This window comes from Heterodontus francisci, chromosome 1 (assembly GCF_036365525.1).
Source record: "Heterodontus francisci isolate sHetFra1 chromosome 1, sHetFra1.hap1, whole genome shotgun sequence".
Taxonomy (NCBI): Eukaryota; Metazoa; Chordata; class Chondrichthyes; order Heterodontiformes; family Heterodontidae; genus Heterodontus; species Heterodontus francisci.
The window spans coordinates 202,661,934-202,682,737 of NC_090371.1; the positions used below are offsets into that span (position 1 = coordinate 202,661,934).

Sequence of the window (20,804 nt, forward strand, 5' to 3'; positions counted from 1 at the left end):
AGACCAATTCAAATAAAGAAGATCTGGAATGGGCTGTCACTTTGAAGGGACAATTTGAGAGTTTGTTTCTCTTGACTGAATTTCCACACTCTCTTCAGTCCGAGTGCTAAGCATGTAGATTGCATTAGAAGTGCACTCTTCCAGGCCAGTCCCAATTGTGCACCAGTTCTCTCTCAGGTCATTTGTTCTCAGTGGGTATTGATCTGGCATATATGGTGTTCAGCAACAGGACACATGCTCACTGTATGGAGGAAGTTGTTGAGTGATGGAGGGGATTTTTAAAGGGGGACTGGATATGTGTCCACTGACTGTTTTTATGGGCTGACCTGATTGCCTTTCAGTGAGTGATTTCTGAGTACTTTGTTGGGCTGTTATTGGCAACTGTCAGTGGGTTTTATTGGCCCTTAATTCTATACCTTTACTATATATATATAAAGTGCCAGCTGTTAGGTTGCATTACAAGCTGTGGCATGCATGGCACAACTTAGTGGATGTTACTTAATACAGCAAATAAAATTTATGTTGGAAGTCATGTCCTAGAGAGTTCTTTTGTGCTAAGTACATCTCAAAATAGCTAAGTTTAATGCAGGCGCAGCAGGCTAATCTGGTCCAATTTATGGAGTGATTACTATACTCTGACATTTGTTCTATATTGAACAGTGAAGCCATGACATCTTTACAATGCAGTATGTTAAGCTTATTTTCTGAAGACCTAGAGATTAGCAGCCAGATATTGATTCCATAGCAGAGTGTGGCTGAAGTAGGCAGCCTCACACAAATAAGAAGCAAAGCTCAAGCTACTGAGCTGACAGTTTTAGGGGAAGTCTTGCTATAAAAGTAAATTATTTTTGGTTTCCACAGAGTGTTAGCTACCAACATAATGTACAAAAATGACTAAAAGGATCTATGTGCAATCCAATTTAAATATAATAAAGATTTTTAAGTCAAATGACATAAGAAAATTGGAGGTCAATGTAGCAGCACAATTTCATTCAAGAATCCTTCTCATTTGCTGAGGCTAGTCTCCACAGAGTAAACTCTCTATACTATAAGCATTACATACCATGTAATTTAATTGACTTTGTACAATAGTATTTTGATGAAGATGAAGCATTATGTCAAATGATAATGACTATGCATCACTGTGGTTAAATCTGTGGTCAATATATTTGAAAAGGTTGAAATATATTTTTCAAAAATAGCAATTTGATTAATTCGGTAATGTAAACATGCATTCTTCATATAATCTTTTTAAGACATTTTTCCCACACTGTCCTCCATTCCAAGAAAGAGCTCAAATGTTTTATTGCACCTCATCACATTCTTGAGAAATTTCAAAGTGCTTCATGGACAATGATCTGAATTACCAATTATTTATTTTACTATTGAATGATCAATGCTGAATTACATTGCTACTGTCTGTTATTCATTTTGTAAAGCAATTTTGATATTAACTAATTATATTCTAATTTGCTAGGTGACCCTGTCTACAACTATAAATGCATATTAATTGTTTAAATTTAAGTTGTGATAATTGTGGTTTGTAGCCAATAAACAGCTGTTATTACATGACTTGTTATCAAACTTCCTCTTCATTGATTTGATAAGAAAAGGTTCATTCATTCATTCAGTAGCTTTTGTGTCTCCTCACAAGAATTCAGCTGGAATAGAGTGAAACAGATAACCCCACTATGATGAAGTTCATTAACTTAACATTCCAGAAGTTAATGGAAGGAACATCAAATCGACCTTGCTGCTCATAAGAATAAGGCTATATACATTCTGGAAACATTGCTAAAGATTTCTGCATAGACTCTAACCTATTCAATAATCTAGCTGCCCAATGCTATTAATTTGTCAGCTATCAAAGAGTTTGCTCGTGGAGAAGTCTCACCAACTTGCAGTGGTCACAGACACTGATCTCAACTACAAATTAAGAAAATACAATCTAATTAATGTTGAATAGCAGTTATGCATTAAATTACCTTTTTAACCTCTGTAATATCATATGCACCTATGGTACAAAGCTATTCACCTTGTTATGTGCCAAGAAAGAACTCTGTCCAGATAGAGTAACTATTCCATTAAACCATTCCTTGGAAACAGTGTTAATTTACAAAGCAGGGTGGGGGAGAAGATGCCCTTCTCTGTGAGTAGTCATTTCTAAACAATATTGTAATGGAACCACATGAAACATCCATTTGTGTCTGTTTCTGCAATGGGTAATATACGATACTGTGCATGAACAACTAAAATAACAGTTGAATTTCTTCATTTCTTATAAGGTTAGACATTTCTGGCACAGAAAGAGGCCATTCAGCCCATAGAGCCCATGCTGGCTCTCCACAGAGCTATGCTATCAATCCCACTCCCCGGCTCAATCCCTGTAGCCCTGTAAGTCTATTTCTTTCAAGTGGCCATTCAACCTCCTGTTGAAGCCATTGATCGTCTTCGCTTCCACCAGCCTGTGGGCAGCGAGTTCCAGGTCATTACCACCCACTGCGTAAAAAGTGCTTCCTCATATTCCCCTGCATCTTTTGCACAAAACTTTCAATCTGTGTCCCCAAGTACTTGTATCATTTGTTAATGGGAACAGCATTTACTTGTCTGACTTATCTAAGCCTGTCATAATCTTGTACACTTCTATTAAATCTCCCCTCAATCTCCAATGTTCCAAGGAGAAAAAACCCAGTATTTCCAACCTAACCTTGTAACTAAAATTCTCCATCCTTGGAACCATTCTGGTAAATCTCCTTTGCACCCTTTCAAGGACCCTCACATCCTTCCTGAAGTGTGGTGACCAGAACTGGATACAATACTCCCGTTGGGGCCTAACCAGAGCTCCATAAAGGTTCAGCATAACTTCCCTGCTTTTGTACTCAATGCCTCTATTTATGAAATCCAAGATCCCATATGCTTTACTAACCATTCTCTCAATATGTCCTGTCACCTTCAAAGATCGATGCACATGCAACCCCAGGTCCCTCTGTTCCTGCACACTCTTTAGAACTATACCATTAAGTGTATATTGCCTCTCTCTATTCCTTCTACCGAAATACATCACTTCACATTTGTCAGTATTAAATTCCATCTGCCTGCCCATTCTGCGAGCCTATCTATGTCCTGTTGCAGGTGGTTCATATAATTGTCACTGTTTGCCACATCTCCAAGTTTGGTGGTGTTTGCAAATTTTGAGATTCTACCCTGTATTCCAAGATCCAAGTCATTTATATATATAAAAAAAGCAGTGGTCCTAGCACTGACCCTTGGAGAACACCACTGTCTACCATCCTCCAGTCTGAAAAGCAACCATTTACTATGACTCGCTGTTTTCTGTCCATAAGCCAATTTTTTAAATTCAATTGGGCACTATCCCTTCTATTCTATGAGCTTCAATTTTCTTAACCAGCCATTTATGTGGTGCCTTATCAAGTGTTTTCTTAAAATCCATAAAAATAACATCCATCGCATTTCCTTCATCAACCTTCTCTATTACTTCATCAAAAAATTCAATTAGATGAGTCAAGCATGATCTGTCTTTAAAAATCCATGCTGGCTATCCTTACTTAACTCAAATTTCTCTAAGTGTCCATTGATATTTTCTCTGATTATAGTTTCTAAAACCTTTCCCACTACTGATGTTAAACTGACTGGCCTGTAGTTGCTAGGAATGTCCTTACACACTTTCTTGAACAAGGGTGTCACATTTGCCACTCTCCAATTCACTGGCACCTCCCCCATATCCAGGGAAGACTGGAAGATTATGGCAATCCCTTCCACTATCTCCACCCCATTTCCTTTAACAACATGGGATGCAAGCCAACTGGAACATTTAACTTATCTACCCTAAGCATAGCCAACCTTTTTAGTACCTCCTCCCTCTCAACTTTTATCTTATCCATTGCCTCTACTCTCACTGCTTCTACTGATATTTTGTCAGCCTCCATTTACCTGGTGAACACTGATACAAAGTACTCATTAAGTATATTAGCCTTGTCCTGTGCCTCTAAGCATATATTACCCTCTCTGTCCCTAATAGGCTCCACTCCTCCTCTTACCACTCGCTTACTATTTACAAGCAGGTAGAAGATCTCTGTGTTCCCTTTTATGTTGACTGCCATTCTATTTTCATATTCTCTCTTTGCCAGTCTTATTTTCCTCTTCACATCCCTCTCAACTTATTATATATGGACTGGTTCTCACCTGATCAGTTCACCTGACATGCATCATATATTCTCTTTTTTTGTTTCATCATCATCTCCATCTCCCTCGTCAACCAAGGAGCTCTGTTCTTGGTTCCCCTACCTTTCACCCTTGTTGGAATGTTCCTCGCCTGTACCTGAAGCATATCTTTCTTAAAGAAGAGATACAGCTGATACAGTTCTTCCTGCCAGTCTTTGGTTCCATTTTACCTTGGCTAGATCACTTCACATTACGTTGAAATTAGCCCTCTTCCAATTTAGAACGCTACCTCATTTTGTTCGTTCCTTTTCTGCATTACTAGTCTAAACCTTATGATATGATGATCACTCTTACCCAAGTGTTCCCCCACAGACACTTGGTCAACTTGGCCCACCTCAATTCCCAGCACCAAATCCAGCAATGCCTCTTTTCTAGTTGGGCCGAGAACATACTGATTAAGGAAGTTCTCTTGAACACTTTTTAGAAATTCATCCCCTTCCTTACCCTTCAGTCTAAAATTATCCCAATTGATATTTGGGTAACTAAAGTCTCCCAATATTACCACTCTATAGTTCTTGCACATCTATGTGATTTCCCTGCAGATTTGCTCCTCTATCTCTCTCTCTCTCACTATTTGGAGGCTGATACAATAACCCTAGTAGTATGTTCATACCCTTTTTGCTCCTCATCTCTAACCAAATGGATTCTGTCCTTGTTCCTTCAAGGACATCTTCCCTTTCTAGCACTGCAATGCCTTCCCTAATCAGGACTGCCACCCCACCTCCTTTTTTCACCTTCTCTATCTTTTCTGACCACTTTATATCCTTATATATTAAGCACCCAGTGCTTGCCATTTTTAAGCCATGTTTCTATTATTGCCGCTACATCATATTCCCATACTGCTATTTGTGCTTGTAGCTCACCAACCTTACTCACCATACTTTGTGCATTTACACAAATGCATTGTAATCCTGTCTTTGCATTGCTTGTAGTCCTTCTCAGTCCACCCCCATCTAATACAGAACTACTCCCTTCTCTAGTACTGTCTAAAATCTCACTCGGACCACAACTAATACTTTGTTATTTCCTACTCTAGTGCTATCTGTCACTTCCAGCTGTTTGTGTACCTTGGTGTTCCTCTCTTGTATTATCTCCTGGTTCCCACACCTCTGCCAATTTAGTTTAAACCCTCCCCAATAGCACTAGCAAATCGCCCCACAAAGACATTTGTACCAGCTCTGTTCAGATGCAACCCATCCAGCATGTACAGGACCCACCTTCTCCAGAACTGGTCCCAGTGCCTCAGGAATCTAAAGCCCTCCTTCCTGCACCATCCTTCCAGCCTTGCATTCAACTACACTATCCTCCTATTTCTATACTCACTTGTGCGTGGTACTGGGAGTAGACCGGAGATTACTACTTTTGAAGTCCTGCTTGCTAATTTCTTACTTAGCTCACTAAACTCTTTCTGCAGGACCACATCCCTCTTCCTACATATGATGCTGAAACCAATGTGGACCACAATTGCTGGCTGTTCACCCTCCCCCCTCAGGGCGCTCTGCAGCGTTCATTGATATCCTTGACCCTGGCACCAGAGAGGCAGCCAGAGAAATGCCTGTCCGTTCCCCTGACTATCGATTCATCTATCGTTAGTGCTCTTCCAGTCTTCCTCGTACCCCCTTGTACAGCAGAGCCACCCATGGTGCCATGGCCTTAGCCCTGGCTGCACTCCCTAGATGAACCATCACTTTCCACAGTATTCAGAACTGAAGACCTGTTAGATAGTGAAATGCACTCAGGTCTCCTGCACTACCTGCTTGTTTCTTCTTGACTATCTGGTGGTCACCCATTCTCTCTGCCTGCATACTCTGAAGCTGCGAGGTGACCACATCTATAAATATGCTAGCCACATAACTCTCAAACTCATGGATGCTCCACAATGATGCCAGCTGCTGCTCAAGTTCCAAAACCCGGAGCTCAAGCTGCTGCAATGGATGACACTTTCCGCGCGTATGGTTATCCGGGAAACGAGAAGCACCCTGGAGTTCCCACATAGCACAGGATGTGCACTGCAGAGGTTGGAGCAGCCCTGCCATTCCTCTATCTAGTAGATAATAAACCTTGGTACTACAACTAAATCCTGCTACTACTGATACTAATAACCCTACTAATAGTAATAAATCTTACCAATAGTAATAATAACCTTACCAATAGCAATAATAATCTTACTACTGCTAATAATAAACTTAACCAATACTAATCTACCTTACCACTATTAGTACATCCTACCAATACTAAAACGTTACCAATAGTAATACATCTTACCAATAGCAATATTAGTAACTAGGAAATACTCCCAGGCAATCTAATAAGCTTTACTACTATTAGTAAACCTTACTACTGCTAATAAAACCATATGATTACTAAAATTACCCAAGTTTTGAAAGATGAGAAAAATACACACTAACCAATCAACTACCTGTTTTCCTGTGATGTCACACTGATTTCTTTTCTCTCAGAACTTTGGAGCCACAGACTGGACTGGGTAGGATAATTTATTTTCAACTGCTCGCTGGTCCCGCTCTCTCTCCTTCCTGCCGCTGCTCTTTTAAACTGTTCACTGGTCCTGCTCTCTCTCCTTCCCACCGTCACTCTTTTAAATTGTCCACTGGTCCCTCTCTCGCTCATAAAATAAATTATTTTTAAAAATCTAATATTTATTGAAAGATCTAATATTTTATTGGTGTTATATCCTTGGTAAGATCAGCCTTTGTTGGTACTGTATTGAGCTGAGGGTTAACTTTGGTCTCTGATCAGTTCAAAGAAACAAATTTAGCACTTGAGCTAAATCATGGACTATGACTCCCAAACAGCAGGCCAGGCAATAAAATGGAAGAATGAATTATCTTCACAGTTAGCTGAGAACTGTAATCAGGCAGCTTTTCAGTCAACTGAGATGGAAGGCAGTGTAACCGTTAACCAAGCAAAGTTGTTGAAGAGCAGGGTGTTACAGAGTGAAAGAATCAGGTTGATTATCCAGTTTTCGGAAGCCTTACTGGATTGAGTCAGGAAGAGAGGAGTCGTTCTTCATTACTTCTTCCCTAGAAATGCCTGGTACAGCAGACAAGGCAGGAGCTAGCCAAGTTTGTATACATATCCATAAAAGAAGAAAAAGCAGATTTGAATTAATTTCCTAAAAGAGCCAACAATATACTGCTCTACATGACAAACACCTAGCACAAGTACATGTACAAAATGGTCCTTTCTGCCTGAGGCATAAACATTTTTCCTCAAAGATGTAAGCAGCCAGACTAGATTCCCTGTATGTCATAATAGAATTAGGGCAAGAAATGCTTTTTCTGAAAGTGGATACCTAGACTTTACTCGGAACTGCATATGGAAACTTGTAGCATGCAGTATGCTCCTGGGGCTGTAGTTTGTCACTGCTTTATGTATTTCTAATATCTCTGAATAATCCTTCTTCTTAAAGGACAAGAGATTTTAATAAGAGGCAAACCAGAACAGAACAGAAGGTGGTTCTTGTGTCAAAGATGGAATTATTTTCCATCTTGTTTCTCTTTCTTAAAAGTTAAGTTTACCCATGCTGGAAACCCAGTCAGAAGGTGCTCTTGGAGAAGTTCAGACTGGAGATTAGGCTACACCACTGTAGTATGGAACTCCAGTGTGCACTCCTTCAAGCAAAGCATGTCACTGGAAGTACAGGACCAATGAATTCACCCTTTGGATTAAAATAGACTGACAAAATACCTCACCCAAAATGGAGATTACACATTCAGTTAAAAGTCAACCTGTTGGCTCAGAGACAGCATGTGTAATTTTCTGAATTTGTGTTGTGACGAGGAACCTTATCCACTGGCTACAAATGCTGACACATGCCAAGAACATAAGAAATAGGAGCAGGAGTAAGGCCATTCGGCCCTTTGATCCTGCTCTGCCATTTACTAAGATCATGGCTGATCTTCCAACTCACCCCCACCTTACTGCACTATCTCCACATCCCTTGATTCCCTTAGTATCCAAAAATCTATTGATCTTTGTCTTGAGTTGCTGCACATCATTTTAAAATATTGATTGGAAAATTGGGCGCAGTGTGCACCCAAATTTCTAATCCAGGGTGAGTGCATGAAGTTCTCCACTGAAAGGACAAAGTCTGAAAATTGTCCCAAAGCCATTTGAAGAGACCCATTATTAAGACGACAATGTAAGTTAACACTCTAATAACTTGATTCCAAAATTATGAGGATTGATGTCCTATCAGAATACTTGCTGTTAATTATTTGCATGTTATCAGATAACTGAGCATGTTTGATGGTAGCTTGTTACTTGTTGAATTGTTTTGTAAGCAGCAAATTTGTCCTGTAAATCATATTGGGTTGCACTGCTGAGAATGATCTGAAATTGCTTTCAAATCAAAGAGTAATCCTGTGTGTAAATAATACCCTGAGACACAGTGTGGCTTTCGTGCAGAGAGATCGACCATTGACATGCTGTTCTCCCTTCGTCAGATACAGGAGAAATGCCGTGAACAACAGATACCCCTCTACATTGCTTTCATTGATCTCACCAAAGCCTTTGACCTCGTCAGCAGACGTGGTCTCTTCAGACTACTAGAAAAGATCGGATGTCCACCAAAGCTACTAAGTATCATCACCTCATTCCATGACAATATGAAAGGCACAATTCAACATGGTGGCTCCTCATCAGAGCCCTTTCCTATCCTGAGTGGTGTGAAACAGGGCTGTGTTCTCGCACCCACACTTTTTGGGATTTTCTTCTCCCTGCTGCTTTCACATGCGTTCAAATCCTCTGAAGAAGGAATTTTCCTCCACACAAGATCAGGGGGCAGGTTGTTCAACCTTGCCCGTCTAAGAGCGAAGTCCAAAGTACGGAAAGTCCTCATCAGAGAACTCCTCTTGGCTGACGATGCTGCTTTAACATCTCACACTGAAGAGTGCCTGCAGAGTCTCATCGACAGGTTTGCGTCTGCCTGCAATGAATTTGGCCTAACCATCAGCCTCAAGAAAACGAACATCATGGGGCAGGACGTCAGAAATGCTCCATCCATCAATATTGGCGACCACGCTCTGGAAGTGGTTCAAGAGTTCACCTACCTAGGCTCAACTATCACCAGTAACCTGTCTCTAGATGCAGAAATCAACAAGCGCATGGGTAAGGCTTCCACTGCTATGTCCAGACTGGCCAAGAGAGTGTGGGAAAATGGCGCACTGAAAATGGCGTATCTCTAAAAAAAAAGAACCTTCCAGAAGGAACGGGAAGAAAGAGAGCTGAGTGAACTAGGGGGCAACATAGGAACCCCAGTGAAAGCATGGAAAATACAAGTGCGGGGCTGTGTATGGAATTTTTAAAATTTTCCCAATTGATCCGAAAATTCCAAAAATGGAAGCATTTTTGGTATCTTTTGGGAAACTGGCAAGGCAGTTAAAGTGGCCAGCTGAGACTTGGACTCTTCTGTTGCAAAGTAAGCTAACAGGAAAAGCCCATGAGGTTTATTCTCTGTTGCCAGATGAGAGTTCATCAAATTATGAACTGACAAAAAATGCTATCCTTGAGGCATATGAGCTACTACCAGAAGCCTACCACCAGAAGTTTCGAACCCTCAGGGAGCAAGCTGAACTTGGAGTTTGAAAGATAAGCAGCTGGCTTTTGACCAGTGGTTGTGGGCTCTTAAAGTGTAGCCCAGCTATGTAAACCTCAGAGAGATAATTTTTCTAAAGGAATTTAAAAACTCTCTACCCCTCTCCATAAAGACCCATGTGGAAGAACAAAAAGTGCAGAGAGCGAGGCAAGCTGCAGTTCTGGCTGATGAGTTTGCTCTATTATACAAGTCGGTTCCCCAGGGGAAAACCTTTCCCAGTCACCCCCACAAATTTGAAAAGGACAAAGGGTGCAAAGGTGCCCAAGCCATCCTCGGACAGAAAGAAAAGCAGGACAGACAGAGGGCCCTCCTCCTGCCCTAAAGGAAGGTGCTGTCAGTTGGAGTGAGACCCGGAGACCTGTGTGCTTCCATTGTAACAAAGCAGATCATCTAAAAACTGACTGCTGGAAACTACAGGGAAAGCCTGTAGGGTTAATCAGGGCACACCTGCTCAGTGAAGGAGCAGGGACCCTGATGGAAAGCACAGCTGAACAAGCTGTGGATTTAACTGCAGCAATAGTAAGTCCCAGAAAACATACTGCTGTGGCTACAGGAAAAGTAAATGGGATTCCTGAAGGTTATCAGGATTTTGTGTGTGAAGGGAGAGTAACCCCATATATCTTGAGTGGGGCAAGCAAGCCCACAGTAATCCTCAGGGACACAGGGGCCACAAGGTCCCTTTTACTTGGAAAAGGCCAGACCTTTCCCCCGAGAGTGCAGTAAATACCAGAATGGTGGTGAATGGTATTGGAGGGCAGTGTACGCCTGTACCTTTACACCGGGTGCACTTGGAGTGCGACCTAGTTTCGGGACTGGTGACTGTAGGGATTGTCCCTAGTTTGCCTGTGGACGTGGTTGACTTGCTCCTAGGTAATGCTTTAACGGGGGCAAAGGTGGTAGCTTTCCCAGTAGTGAAAGAGAGACAAGGGCAGTGGCAGGAGACGGTCCCCTGCAGTTCCCCTGAATATGTAGTGGATCAGGCCATGACCAAACCAGCTCCCCCAGAGGAGACTGAATTGGACTGCAGGCAGATGACCGTGAGGTCTGTCTGTCTGAGACTTTCTTTGGAACGTTAGAGGACCCAGGGAATGGATTAAATGGATCTTCCCTAGCTGAGACTCAGCGAGCTGACCCAGTACTGAGAGAGCTAGCGCAGGCTGATTGATGCAGACAGAGTCCCTGATTGCTACTATTTATTAATGGGGTACTGATGAGGAAGTAGAGTTCTCCTCAGAGACCTGAGGACAAAGAGTGGATGGCGGTTCACCAGGTAGTGGTGCCGCAGAGGTACCGGAGAGAAATATTAAGAATGGCCCATGGAATTACAATGGCTGTACATTTCAGAATACAAACAACCAAAGCCTGTATAAGACAGCAGTTTGACTGGCCAAAACTCCACAAAGATGTGGTGTAGTACTGTAGGAGTTGCCACCATGTGCCAGGTTGAGGGGAAACCCCAACCTACAGTGAAATCCGCACCCCTAAGTCCTGTATCAGCGTTTGGAGTGCCTCCAGCAGAGGGCTGGTGAATTATAAGGGACCACTGCTAAGAACAAAAAGGGACAGACAGTCACAGGGCTGGCAAGACGTTAGAGAGGAAAGGGGAAACAGGGACAAAGAGGACAGGTTAAAGGAGATCCGAGAGGATTCCCAAATGGAAACCCTACTGTCTGGTCAGCCAACCCCGAAATGTTGTAAAAGGTAGTCCCCACATCCTCCTATGTAAATGCAGATACCAGAAGAACCCCACCAGAGTTGCTAACAGCATTTACAGAAACCTGCAAGGACAAAGAGAGTCCTAAAGAGGGCAGAGAAACTGTGAGGGTGATGCCTCAGCTAGTCAAAGTGCTGCAGGGTAATGCAGTAACATCTGAACAAATACCTGCAAGCAAGAATGTCCTAGAGGACAAAGGGAAGATTAGCAAAGAATCCCTCCACAGTCAGGAGAAAAGGGAACCAACCATCCGCTAAGGTGAAAAGCCCTTACATGACTCATCAGAGCATTGAAAGAGAGATCAGAGTGGATCTGCCCACTGCCGACTCTCATGAGCAGAACTCCAAAGCAGGGCTATCTAAATCTAACCCTCCCCCTGCAGACCTTAAGAGGAACAAAGGCACCCTCGACAATCATGGAAATGCGCAAATTGCAAACCTCCCCAAAAATCACATGTTTATTGGGATGCCCATTCCCAATGTATTGCAGGCTGATAGTGAAGAAACTTCCAAACCCGTTTCGGCAACACATAAATATCTCGGACCTACCTCAAGGGAAAGGGGGCAGTTTAAAGCAGTAGTGCTATGAAAGAAAGACAGATTGTAACAATTTTTAAGATTTCTGAATGAATGCGAATGAATGAGAGGAATGCATGTGTGTTTGCCTGTACTTTCTCTTCTTTCTATATTTATAATGAAATGCTTCCCTAATGTCACATTTCATTCATCTGCATGTGGAGGTGTGACGGAAACCACACCTGCCAAAATGAAACATATTAATTTTGTCATATGGAACATTATTTTTTAAACCGTTACTAGACATTGAACAAACTTGTTTTAAAAGACCACAGAACAGTGGCTGAAAACATGGCTGCACATTTGCATTCTAAAAGACAGTTGCATGGAGAGACAATGGGGGTACTCCCTGATCCAATTAGTCAGATGGGTTTTGTCAATAGTAATGATCAAAAGACATTCAGAGTCATTGACTGTGTAAGAGCCAGCATTCCACGCCCTCCCGCCCCTCCACCCCCACCCCACCACCACCACTGATAATGTCTGGTAAGCTTGAAGGAATCCACAAACCTCACAGGAGAGGCTGTTTCAAACAGGGAGCTAGTCACAGGATTAACCTGCTGGCCAACCTGGAGTTAATTGAATTGTGCTCACAGAACAGTTTTTGGAAGAGACTGCAACTGAACATCAAGAAGAGAGCACTCCCTCTCTATGTCTCTCTGTCACTCTCCCTCTCATGCAAAGTTACAGGGACCCACAGAAGTAACTTAAGCCTCAAGACAGAAGACCAGCAAAACATATTTGAAAGTGTGAACTGGGCCCCAATGAGAACTACAAGATTTAACTTCAGTCAAAGACTTTACATCCAACCCAAGACCAGTAACTGAACTCCATCTATTACTTCAAACCTTTCCCCTTTAATTCTTTCTCCTCCTCTGTCTCTATTTATGTGTGTGTGTTTGTGTTTATTGTGTATGCATGCTAGCGTGGTCGCATTGTGTATTTTTAGCAGTTTTAACTGAGTTAGAGTTTTAAGGTGAATAAACTTACACCTTTCTTGTTTAAATCTGAGAAAACCTGCCTGGTTGATTTCTTTGCAATTACAATTAGAGAGCAGTGAGCAAGGACTCACTGAGGGGAAGCTAAAAACATTGTGTTTTAAAAGTTAAACTCTGTTATGGACAAACCAGGAAAAGGCTGAGAGGGGAGCCCTAGACCCCTTCCTCGTCTGGTCATAACAATATATATATGTATATACATGTGTGTTTATTTATATTATATATATATATATATATATATGTCATCTCCCCATGATGTGCATTTACAGAGCTAAACAATCCCACCTGAGAATATCAAAGGAGGCTGTCACAGAAATCTGCCACCTGGAGACATACCTGCAGGCAGTTCTGCCAATGTTGTTTCTGTCTGTGGCTGTGAAGGGCCATGATCCCAGCTGGCGCCCACCATTCTTGATCACTACCTACCCTTTCCAATTGCTCCCTTTCCAATCATTACCCACTCTTCCGGATCGCTACCCACCCTTCCAGATTTTCCCCCTTTCCAATCATTACTCAATGCTCCCAAACACTACCCATTCTTCTCAATAACCCCTTTCCTGATTGTTACCCACTCTTCCCGATTGCCCCCTTTCCTCCTCCTTCTCCTCTTCAGGACTCTTTTGTCCCTTTCAATAACCAATCGCCTCTTCTGAGGTGGTCTAAATGCAGCACTGCCAGGATTTTCCTGCCTGGCAGTGGTTGTTGCTCGCTTGTTGATGGGATTTGAACCGGATCCCACTCTGTATCCCTAATAACTCCCAAGCCAGGAAAATATCAGGATTGGGAAGGCAAGTGAAAATTAAGCCCCGTTGTTACCAGGTAATTTCCATGCTGTTTATCCACACGGAACACAAAAGTCCGAGTGTATCAGGCCTGTGTCCTCAGTACCTTGCTCTACGGCAGCGAGGCCTGGACAACGTATGCCAGCCAAGAGCGACGTCTCAATTCATTCCATCTTCGCTGCCTTCGGAGAATACTTGGCATCAGGTGGCAGGACCGTATCTCCAACACAGAAGTCCTTGAAGCGGCCAACACCCCCAGCTTATACACACTACTGAGTCAGCGGCGCTTGAGATGGCTTGGCCATGTGAGCCGCATGGAAGATGGCAGGATCCCCAAAGACACATTGTACAGCGAGCTCGCCACTGGTATCAGACCCACCGGCCGTCCATGTCTCCGCTATAAAGACGTCTGCAAACGCGACATGAAATCGTGTGACATTGATCACAAGTCGTGGGAGTCAGTTGCCAGCATTCGCCAGAGCTGGCGGGCAGCCATAAAGACAGGGCTAAATTGTGGCGAGTCGAAGAGACTTAGTAGTTGGCAGGAAAAAAGACAGAGGCGCAAGGGGAGAGCCAACTGTGCAACAGCCCCGACAAACAAATTTCTCTGCAGCACCTGTGGAAGAGCCTGTCACTCCAGAATTGGCCTTTATAGCCACTCCAGGCGCTGCTTCACAAACCACTGACCACCTCCAGGCGCGTATCCATTGTCTCTCGAGATAAGGAGGCCCAAAAGAAGAAAAAAAGATATCCACAGCACACTGTTAATGATAGATTACACTGCAATTCTCTGCCATCTTATAATTCTGTTATAATATTCAATGTTAACAAATGAATTTATATAATACATTCATATTTAGAAAGAAAATGAAAGGCTAAAGCTCTAAAGTCATTTTGTTCTGGCTACATTAGATGTATCCAAGTTAATTTACCATATGGTTAATACATGGGTATATGAATCATTTTTGATTATGTATACAGAAAAAGAAACATGATTGGATTTACAGGTCTATTTTGATTTACCATAGAGGAAGCTGCACTAAATCAAGTGACAGCATGTTAAGACTCAGTCAATACCATAATCAACATTGTTGTAACAAATGGAGGCGGAGTTATTTAAAATAGGAAACTAGCCAAAGAGCTAAAAAAGTAACTCATAAATTATTCGTGTTATGTGTCAAAGGAGGACTTTGAGATAACAAATGATGTCAAATGAGAACTGGGCAGTGATCTGCTTTAGTGTTAATGATTTTGGTAAATTCTCTAACCTGTTGGGAGTCACATGCATTACCCATGCAAAATAATGTAGCTGTTTAAGGTTATAGCTCAATGCAAAACTTGATTACACAACTTTTACCAACAGTGTATTTACCGTGTCTGAGACCAGCATCTTGAGAATTGACTCCAAACTTACAGCATCTGGATCATAGTTGATGTGGGATCTCTGCTTGAAATATCAGAGGTAATTTTCTCAGTGCAAGCTGGTGGCAGAGGAGGTTCCCTTCTACATCCCTCGCCAGCTCATACTCAGAAAATGACTTTCTCTAACTAATCTTTCAGTTGCAGATGAATCTGTTGTATATTTACAGCAGGTTCTGTTTTTACTTCAACTTGTGCCTACTCCAAATCAAGTTCTCTTGGTCAAAAGGGACCTCTGTGGATGAGGGCTTATATTTATGTGCAGGGGCCTGTTCCCTGACATTAATTTTTAAATGCTTTGAGAGCATAGGTCAGAATGTCACTCTCCCAAAACATTTAAAAACACCTTTATGTATGTTTATAAAGTATATATTCCACACAATGCCAAGCTCAAGTGATGTGAAAATGTCTGTTCCAAGAAGTCTTGCATCACTTTCCTCCACAGATAGGTTGAGACTGGACATTAGAGTTATATGCCCTGAATTACCTTGGAGTTCTCCCGATCTTGTACCATAATTTCAGTGAAGGATCAGTGGAAACTGTTCACAAATGGTACAAACTGCCATTTTTAGCCTCTTACACCATTTCTCCAGGGTTCTTTGATTCCCTGCTAGCAATCGACCATGGAAATTCCAGGCAATATTCTCATTTCTGTTTCAGTGCAAAGTAAAAAATATTCACAGCAAAGCAACGATATAGTGAAAGCTCTTAACTACCATGCTTGTACCTGTTATTATTAAAAAGACAGAAAATATGTACAGTTACTTTTGTGATATTACTTTAAACTTTACCTGGACCAATGCAGAATGATGCTATTACACCAAGAATGGAGACCACACTCACATAAGGCATCCAGAAAACTTTGTTCTGTAGAATAAATATACAGTTCCGTTATATAGTCACAATGTCAAAAAGTGCAACATTATCTCCAAATTGAGAACACTGTCAGTAGATTAAATGCTGGTATTATAACAACTCTAATGCCTAGTGTAAGCATATATGGTTCAGGAAGAATTCTGGATGTTATTTATCACTTTGAGAAAAGTTGAGGCAGGTCTTACTGGGGTTAGAACATTAGAAAGAACAACCATGCATCAGTCAAGCAACCATAATGCAGAAAGCATCTTGCAGGAAAGGTTACAGTAAGTAAAGGAGTCATTTCTTTTGCATTTTTTTTTAAATAGGCAAAAATGTCTCATAATAAACTTTAGAGTAAGGAGCCCTTTTTGGACTTTTTAGTAATGGGAGATAGTTCACAAACACACAAGGTCTCTGGTGTATTGCTGTACTGTCATTGCAATTGTGACTTTTAATAAAATCCCTTGTGTTCTGACATCTTTCAGAATAATTGTTTGCCTTTCCCCTCTATTTATTCCCCTTACTGGAGTACTCCATGTATTTCTTCAAGTCTCCTGCAATGGCCATTTATGAATTGATTGTGTTATGCTAGACACCCACCTGCCAAGAATGAGACATATTAATTTTGTCATATGAGCACTGATTTGAAAACTGGTGCTGAAGTGAAGAAAGGACTTGTTCAAAAAACCACCAGGCCCCTGGCTGGAAATACATTTGCATATTAACAGAGTGCTTGTGGAGGCAAAGGGGTTACTTCCCTTATCCAATTTAACCCACAATGGACTTTGAGCCCCAGGTATTGTGTGTAAAAAGAGACATTCCAGGGTCGGCTAAAACAAGAGAATCCACAAACAAATGTTGTCAGAACAGCTGATCACGTGAATAGCCTGCTTGGCAAACTGGTTTTTCTGAACTGTACAAACAGTTTGAACTCAGAGTGTCTATTTGCTCCTGCACTGAAAAGACCTCTCCTGGCTGGCTCGCCACAGCCTCCTGTCTGTCTGCTGCTCTTTCTCACAGAACTCCAAATCCACTGAAGACACATGAACCCCAAGAGAGAAAAATCTCCTACAGCGAACAAGGTTAAGAAGAATACTGGCCCCAACGAAAAGCAAGACCTACTACGATCAAGGACTCTATGGTGAGCTCAAAGAACCTTAACAAAAAACCTCTTCAGCGATTGCCTCAAACTTCTCCACTTTATTTTTCTTCTGCTCTTTTCTGTCTCTATCTGCATGTATGTATCATGTATGCATGCTAGCATGGGCGCGTCATGTAACCATAGGCGTTAACTGAATTAGAGTTTAAGTTTAATAAATATCAACCTTTCTTCTTTAAACTTAAGAAAACCTGTCTGTGCTGGTTTCTTTGCCCTATAATTGGAAAGCGGTGAACAAGGATTCACCAGGGGGGAGCTAAAAACAAGGTGTTTTAAAAATTGAACCCTGTTATGGTAAGACCAGGGGAAGGCTGAGAGGAACCCTAGACCCCTTTCTCACCTGGTTGTAACAGTTGATAGACTGTTATTTCAATTCCATTTTGAAATCCACTGTCAGTTTAAAAGTAGCAGCACCAATTATACTCCCTGAATCATTGAAACCATTACACATGAGTCATATTCCTAAGTTTCACAAAGCAGTTATTCATGTACTGTCATCCAAAATATAGGGTGGAATTTTCCCAGGCCAATGGGGATTGATGGGCTGGGAAAATAGCAAAAAATGGCATAGTTCCGACTTTCCCAGGACAGCTTGAGGGTGAAGTCAGAAACCTAGCGGAAATGTACAATCAATTGTGGCAATTAAAATGTCAGTCAAGAGCCATTTTACACTTGCAGTGCCTCTTTTCCAATGACACGTGGGGCACATACTGTGTGCTGGATTTTATGGGCCCTTCTGAGACGGGACTGGAGGTGCGGTAGGGGGGTGGGTGGCCCATAGAATCGCGATGGGTGGCAGGCCCTGATTTTCCTGAGGGCAGGATAGGTCAACTATTAATGGCCACTTGAAGGGTTCTTCTCGCTGCCGCTAGAATCTAACCAGTGGCGGAGGGGTGTCTCCACCACATGGGGAGGGTGCCATATAAAATGAGATGCACTCTCTGTGGGTTTGGGTGTGGGGAGGGGGTCCCTCCTTCATGGCCAATCTGTGGTCCACGGAGACCTCCCTCCCCACCCCACCCCAGCAAAACCAACAACTTTTTGGATCCCCTCCCTCGACTTCACAACCACCCACCCTCACTGGGGCCTTCCAGACTGGCCCCGGCAATCCCGCCTCACTTACCTGAGGTCTGGGGTTCCAGCACTGGGCCTGGGTCCGAGGCCTCTGCAGTGTTGGCACTGGCCACCACTCCTGGTGGTGCAGCCGATACTGCTCAACTGCCGGCCCTGTGATTGATTGGCAGCTCTTGGAGCCGGGTTCCATGTCTTTAAAGGGTAGAGATTCCGGCGCTGGAAACTTCACCTCTGGAACAACAGAGAGTCGCGTTGGGAGGCCACGAAAAGTCCGAGGCAGGGGTTCCCTCTGCCTTTTTGGCCCAGCACCAGGGGGCCCATCCCCTCTACAAAATCTAGCCCTGTGTCGGCAACTTGGCAAGTTAGAGAAGGCAAATACACAGCGGGAAGTCATTGAGGGCTAAAATTGACATGAAATCAGCAGTATAAAGGTGGAAAGTAGCAAACAATAGGCCAGCCATAGTCAAAGTCCAGTGCTGACAAGAGCAACTCCTTAAGGCAAATGTATTAGATAGTCTTTGGCAAAAGTAACTTAATGTAATTTCATTGAAGTGACTTGGAGACTTCTATTGACCTCATTGCCTGTGAACTTACACAGGGACATGGAGTCCACATATTCTGAAGTAGGGTGGACCACAGAGGAGCAACTGCCACGTACTTCAACTCACAGCCAGAGCAGCAGAGGCAGCAACTGCAAGAGGAGCAGCAGCTGTAGCGTTCTACACAGCCACATGGAGCTGGATGGAATGAAGAGCATGGTTGCAGGACAGCAATAGAAGAAGACATGACCCTTTTCACAGTTCTATAGACCAAGGGTCAGCTTCCTGGACCTCTCAGAGCAGCAGTGCCTCCGAAGGCTGCAGCTCTCATGTCAGGTGGTCGCTGACCTCTGTGCCCTCGTGGAAGAAGACCTAAAGCCAGTAGGAGCAGGTGGCCACCCATTGCTTGTGGCGGTCAAGGTGACCATAGTTCTCAGATTTTTTTGTCCGCTCAGTCCAGGCCTCAGCCACTGACAACTGCAGGATTTCACAATCCGCTGTACACAATTGCATCAGACAGGTGATGGCTGCCTTGTTTCGGAGGGTTTCACAGTACATTAAGCTCAACACAGATGCGACCAGTCAAGCCCAGAGGGCTGAAACACTTGCCTCCACAGGGCATAAGATCCTGTACCCAAATGGTGATAAAGGCTCCATCACTACAGCCAAGTGTATTTGTGAATGGGAAAGTGTTCCACTCCTTTAATGTGTAGCTGGTAGGCGATCACCACAAGAGGATCCTGCAAGTGTGTGCAAAGATTCCAGGGAGCTCCCAAAAGGTCTTTATCCTTCAGCAGTCTCAGGTGCCTCAGCTCTTCACCCCACCAGACAGCTTCAGTGGGTGGCTCCTGGGAGACAAGGGACACCTGTTCAAGACCTGGCTGTTGACACCAGTGAGGAACCCTACCATAGAGGCACACGAGAAGTACAATCAGAGCCTTCTAACAACCAGAGCCATAATAAAGCAAGCCATTGGCTTGCTGAAAGTGCAGTTCCGGTGCCTTGACCAATCTAGTGGTGCCCTTCAATACAGCTAGCATAGTGGTGGTGTGCTGAGCCTTGCACAACCTTACACTTCAAGGAGGTGTGGAACTAGCATCACAGGAACATGGGGAGTGCCCAGCTTCCTTGGAGCACCAGAATGGTGAGGAGGAGGGCCCAGTGGAGTATAACCATCCAGAGATGCCTATGAAGCATCCTGCCATAGATATGCATGCCAGAGAAGCCCACAATGCCCTTACCAGGCACGTTTCAGCTGAGGGCAGTGCTGGCAGAATTGCAATTGTGCTATTCGGACCCCTGTGGCAGACAGTCTCGCCAACACCCCCTTCCAACAAACAAATCTACTCTGTAAAGAGCTGTCCACAAGTTACATTTTCTGCCTTGCATTGCCATCCATGAGTCTCATGCCACTCCCCTATTTTCATCTATTTATGGTCAAAGTGGGATGGGAAATAACACCATGGCAATTATCAGGGGACAATAACACATGCCTCTTTCCATTTGACACTAACATTGGAAGATGCACTCAAGTGATTCTCTTTGTGCCAATAAGACTGTTTCCACGTCCTCTTTCTCTTACTTCTACGTGATGCTATCCCTGTGGCTGCAGCAGAGCTGGAGGCAGCCTGCTCGTTTCCCTGCTCTGATACTTTAGATACCTACAGTGGACATTCTCTGGATTGTGGAGTCCGTGAAGACCCTGCCAAAGACTACCCCATTTGCTTCTGTGCAGGCACAGCCTTGGTCATGGGGTCAGGATTCAGCATTTGTGGCTCTGTCAGAGGAGCCAAGGGCACAGGTCATTACCTGGAGGCACCTTGAGGA

At 43.2% G+C, this 20,804-nt stretch overlaps 1 protein-coding gene across 5 annotated transcripts in view; it reads right to left on the reverse strand.

The window, feature by feature from the left end:
* The window catches only part of slc2a9l2 (solute carrier family 2 member 9, like 2), a 542,218-nt gene that overhangs the window by 117,314 nt on the left and 404,100 nt on the right, over positions 1–20,804 (reverse strand). For all 5 annotated transcript variants that reach the window (XM_068040353.1, XM_068040334.1, XM_068040343.1 and 2 more), the window contains one exon: positions 16,139–16,214. In XM_068040353.1, coding sequence (XP_067896454.1) covers positions 16,139–16,214 — 76 coding nt within the window. The remainder of the gene's footprint in view (positions 1–16,138; positions 16,215–20,804) is intronic.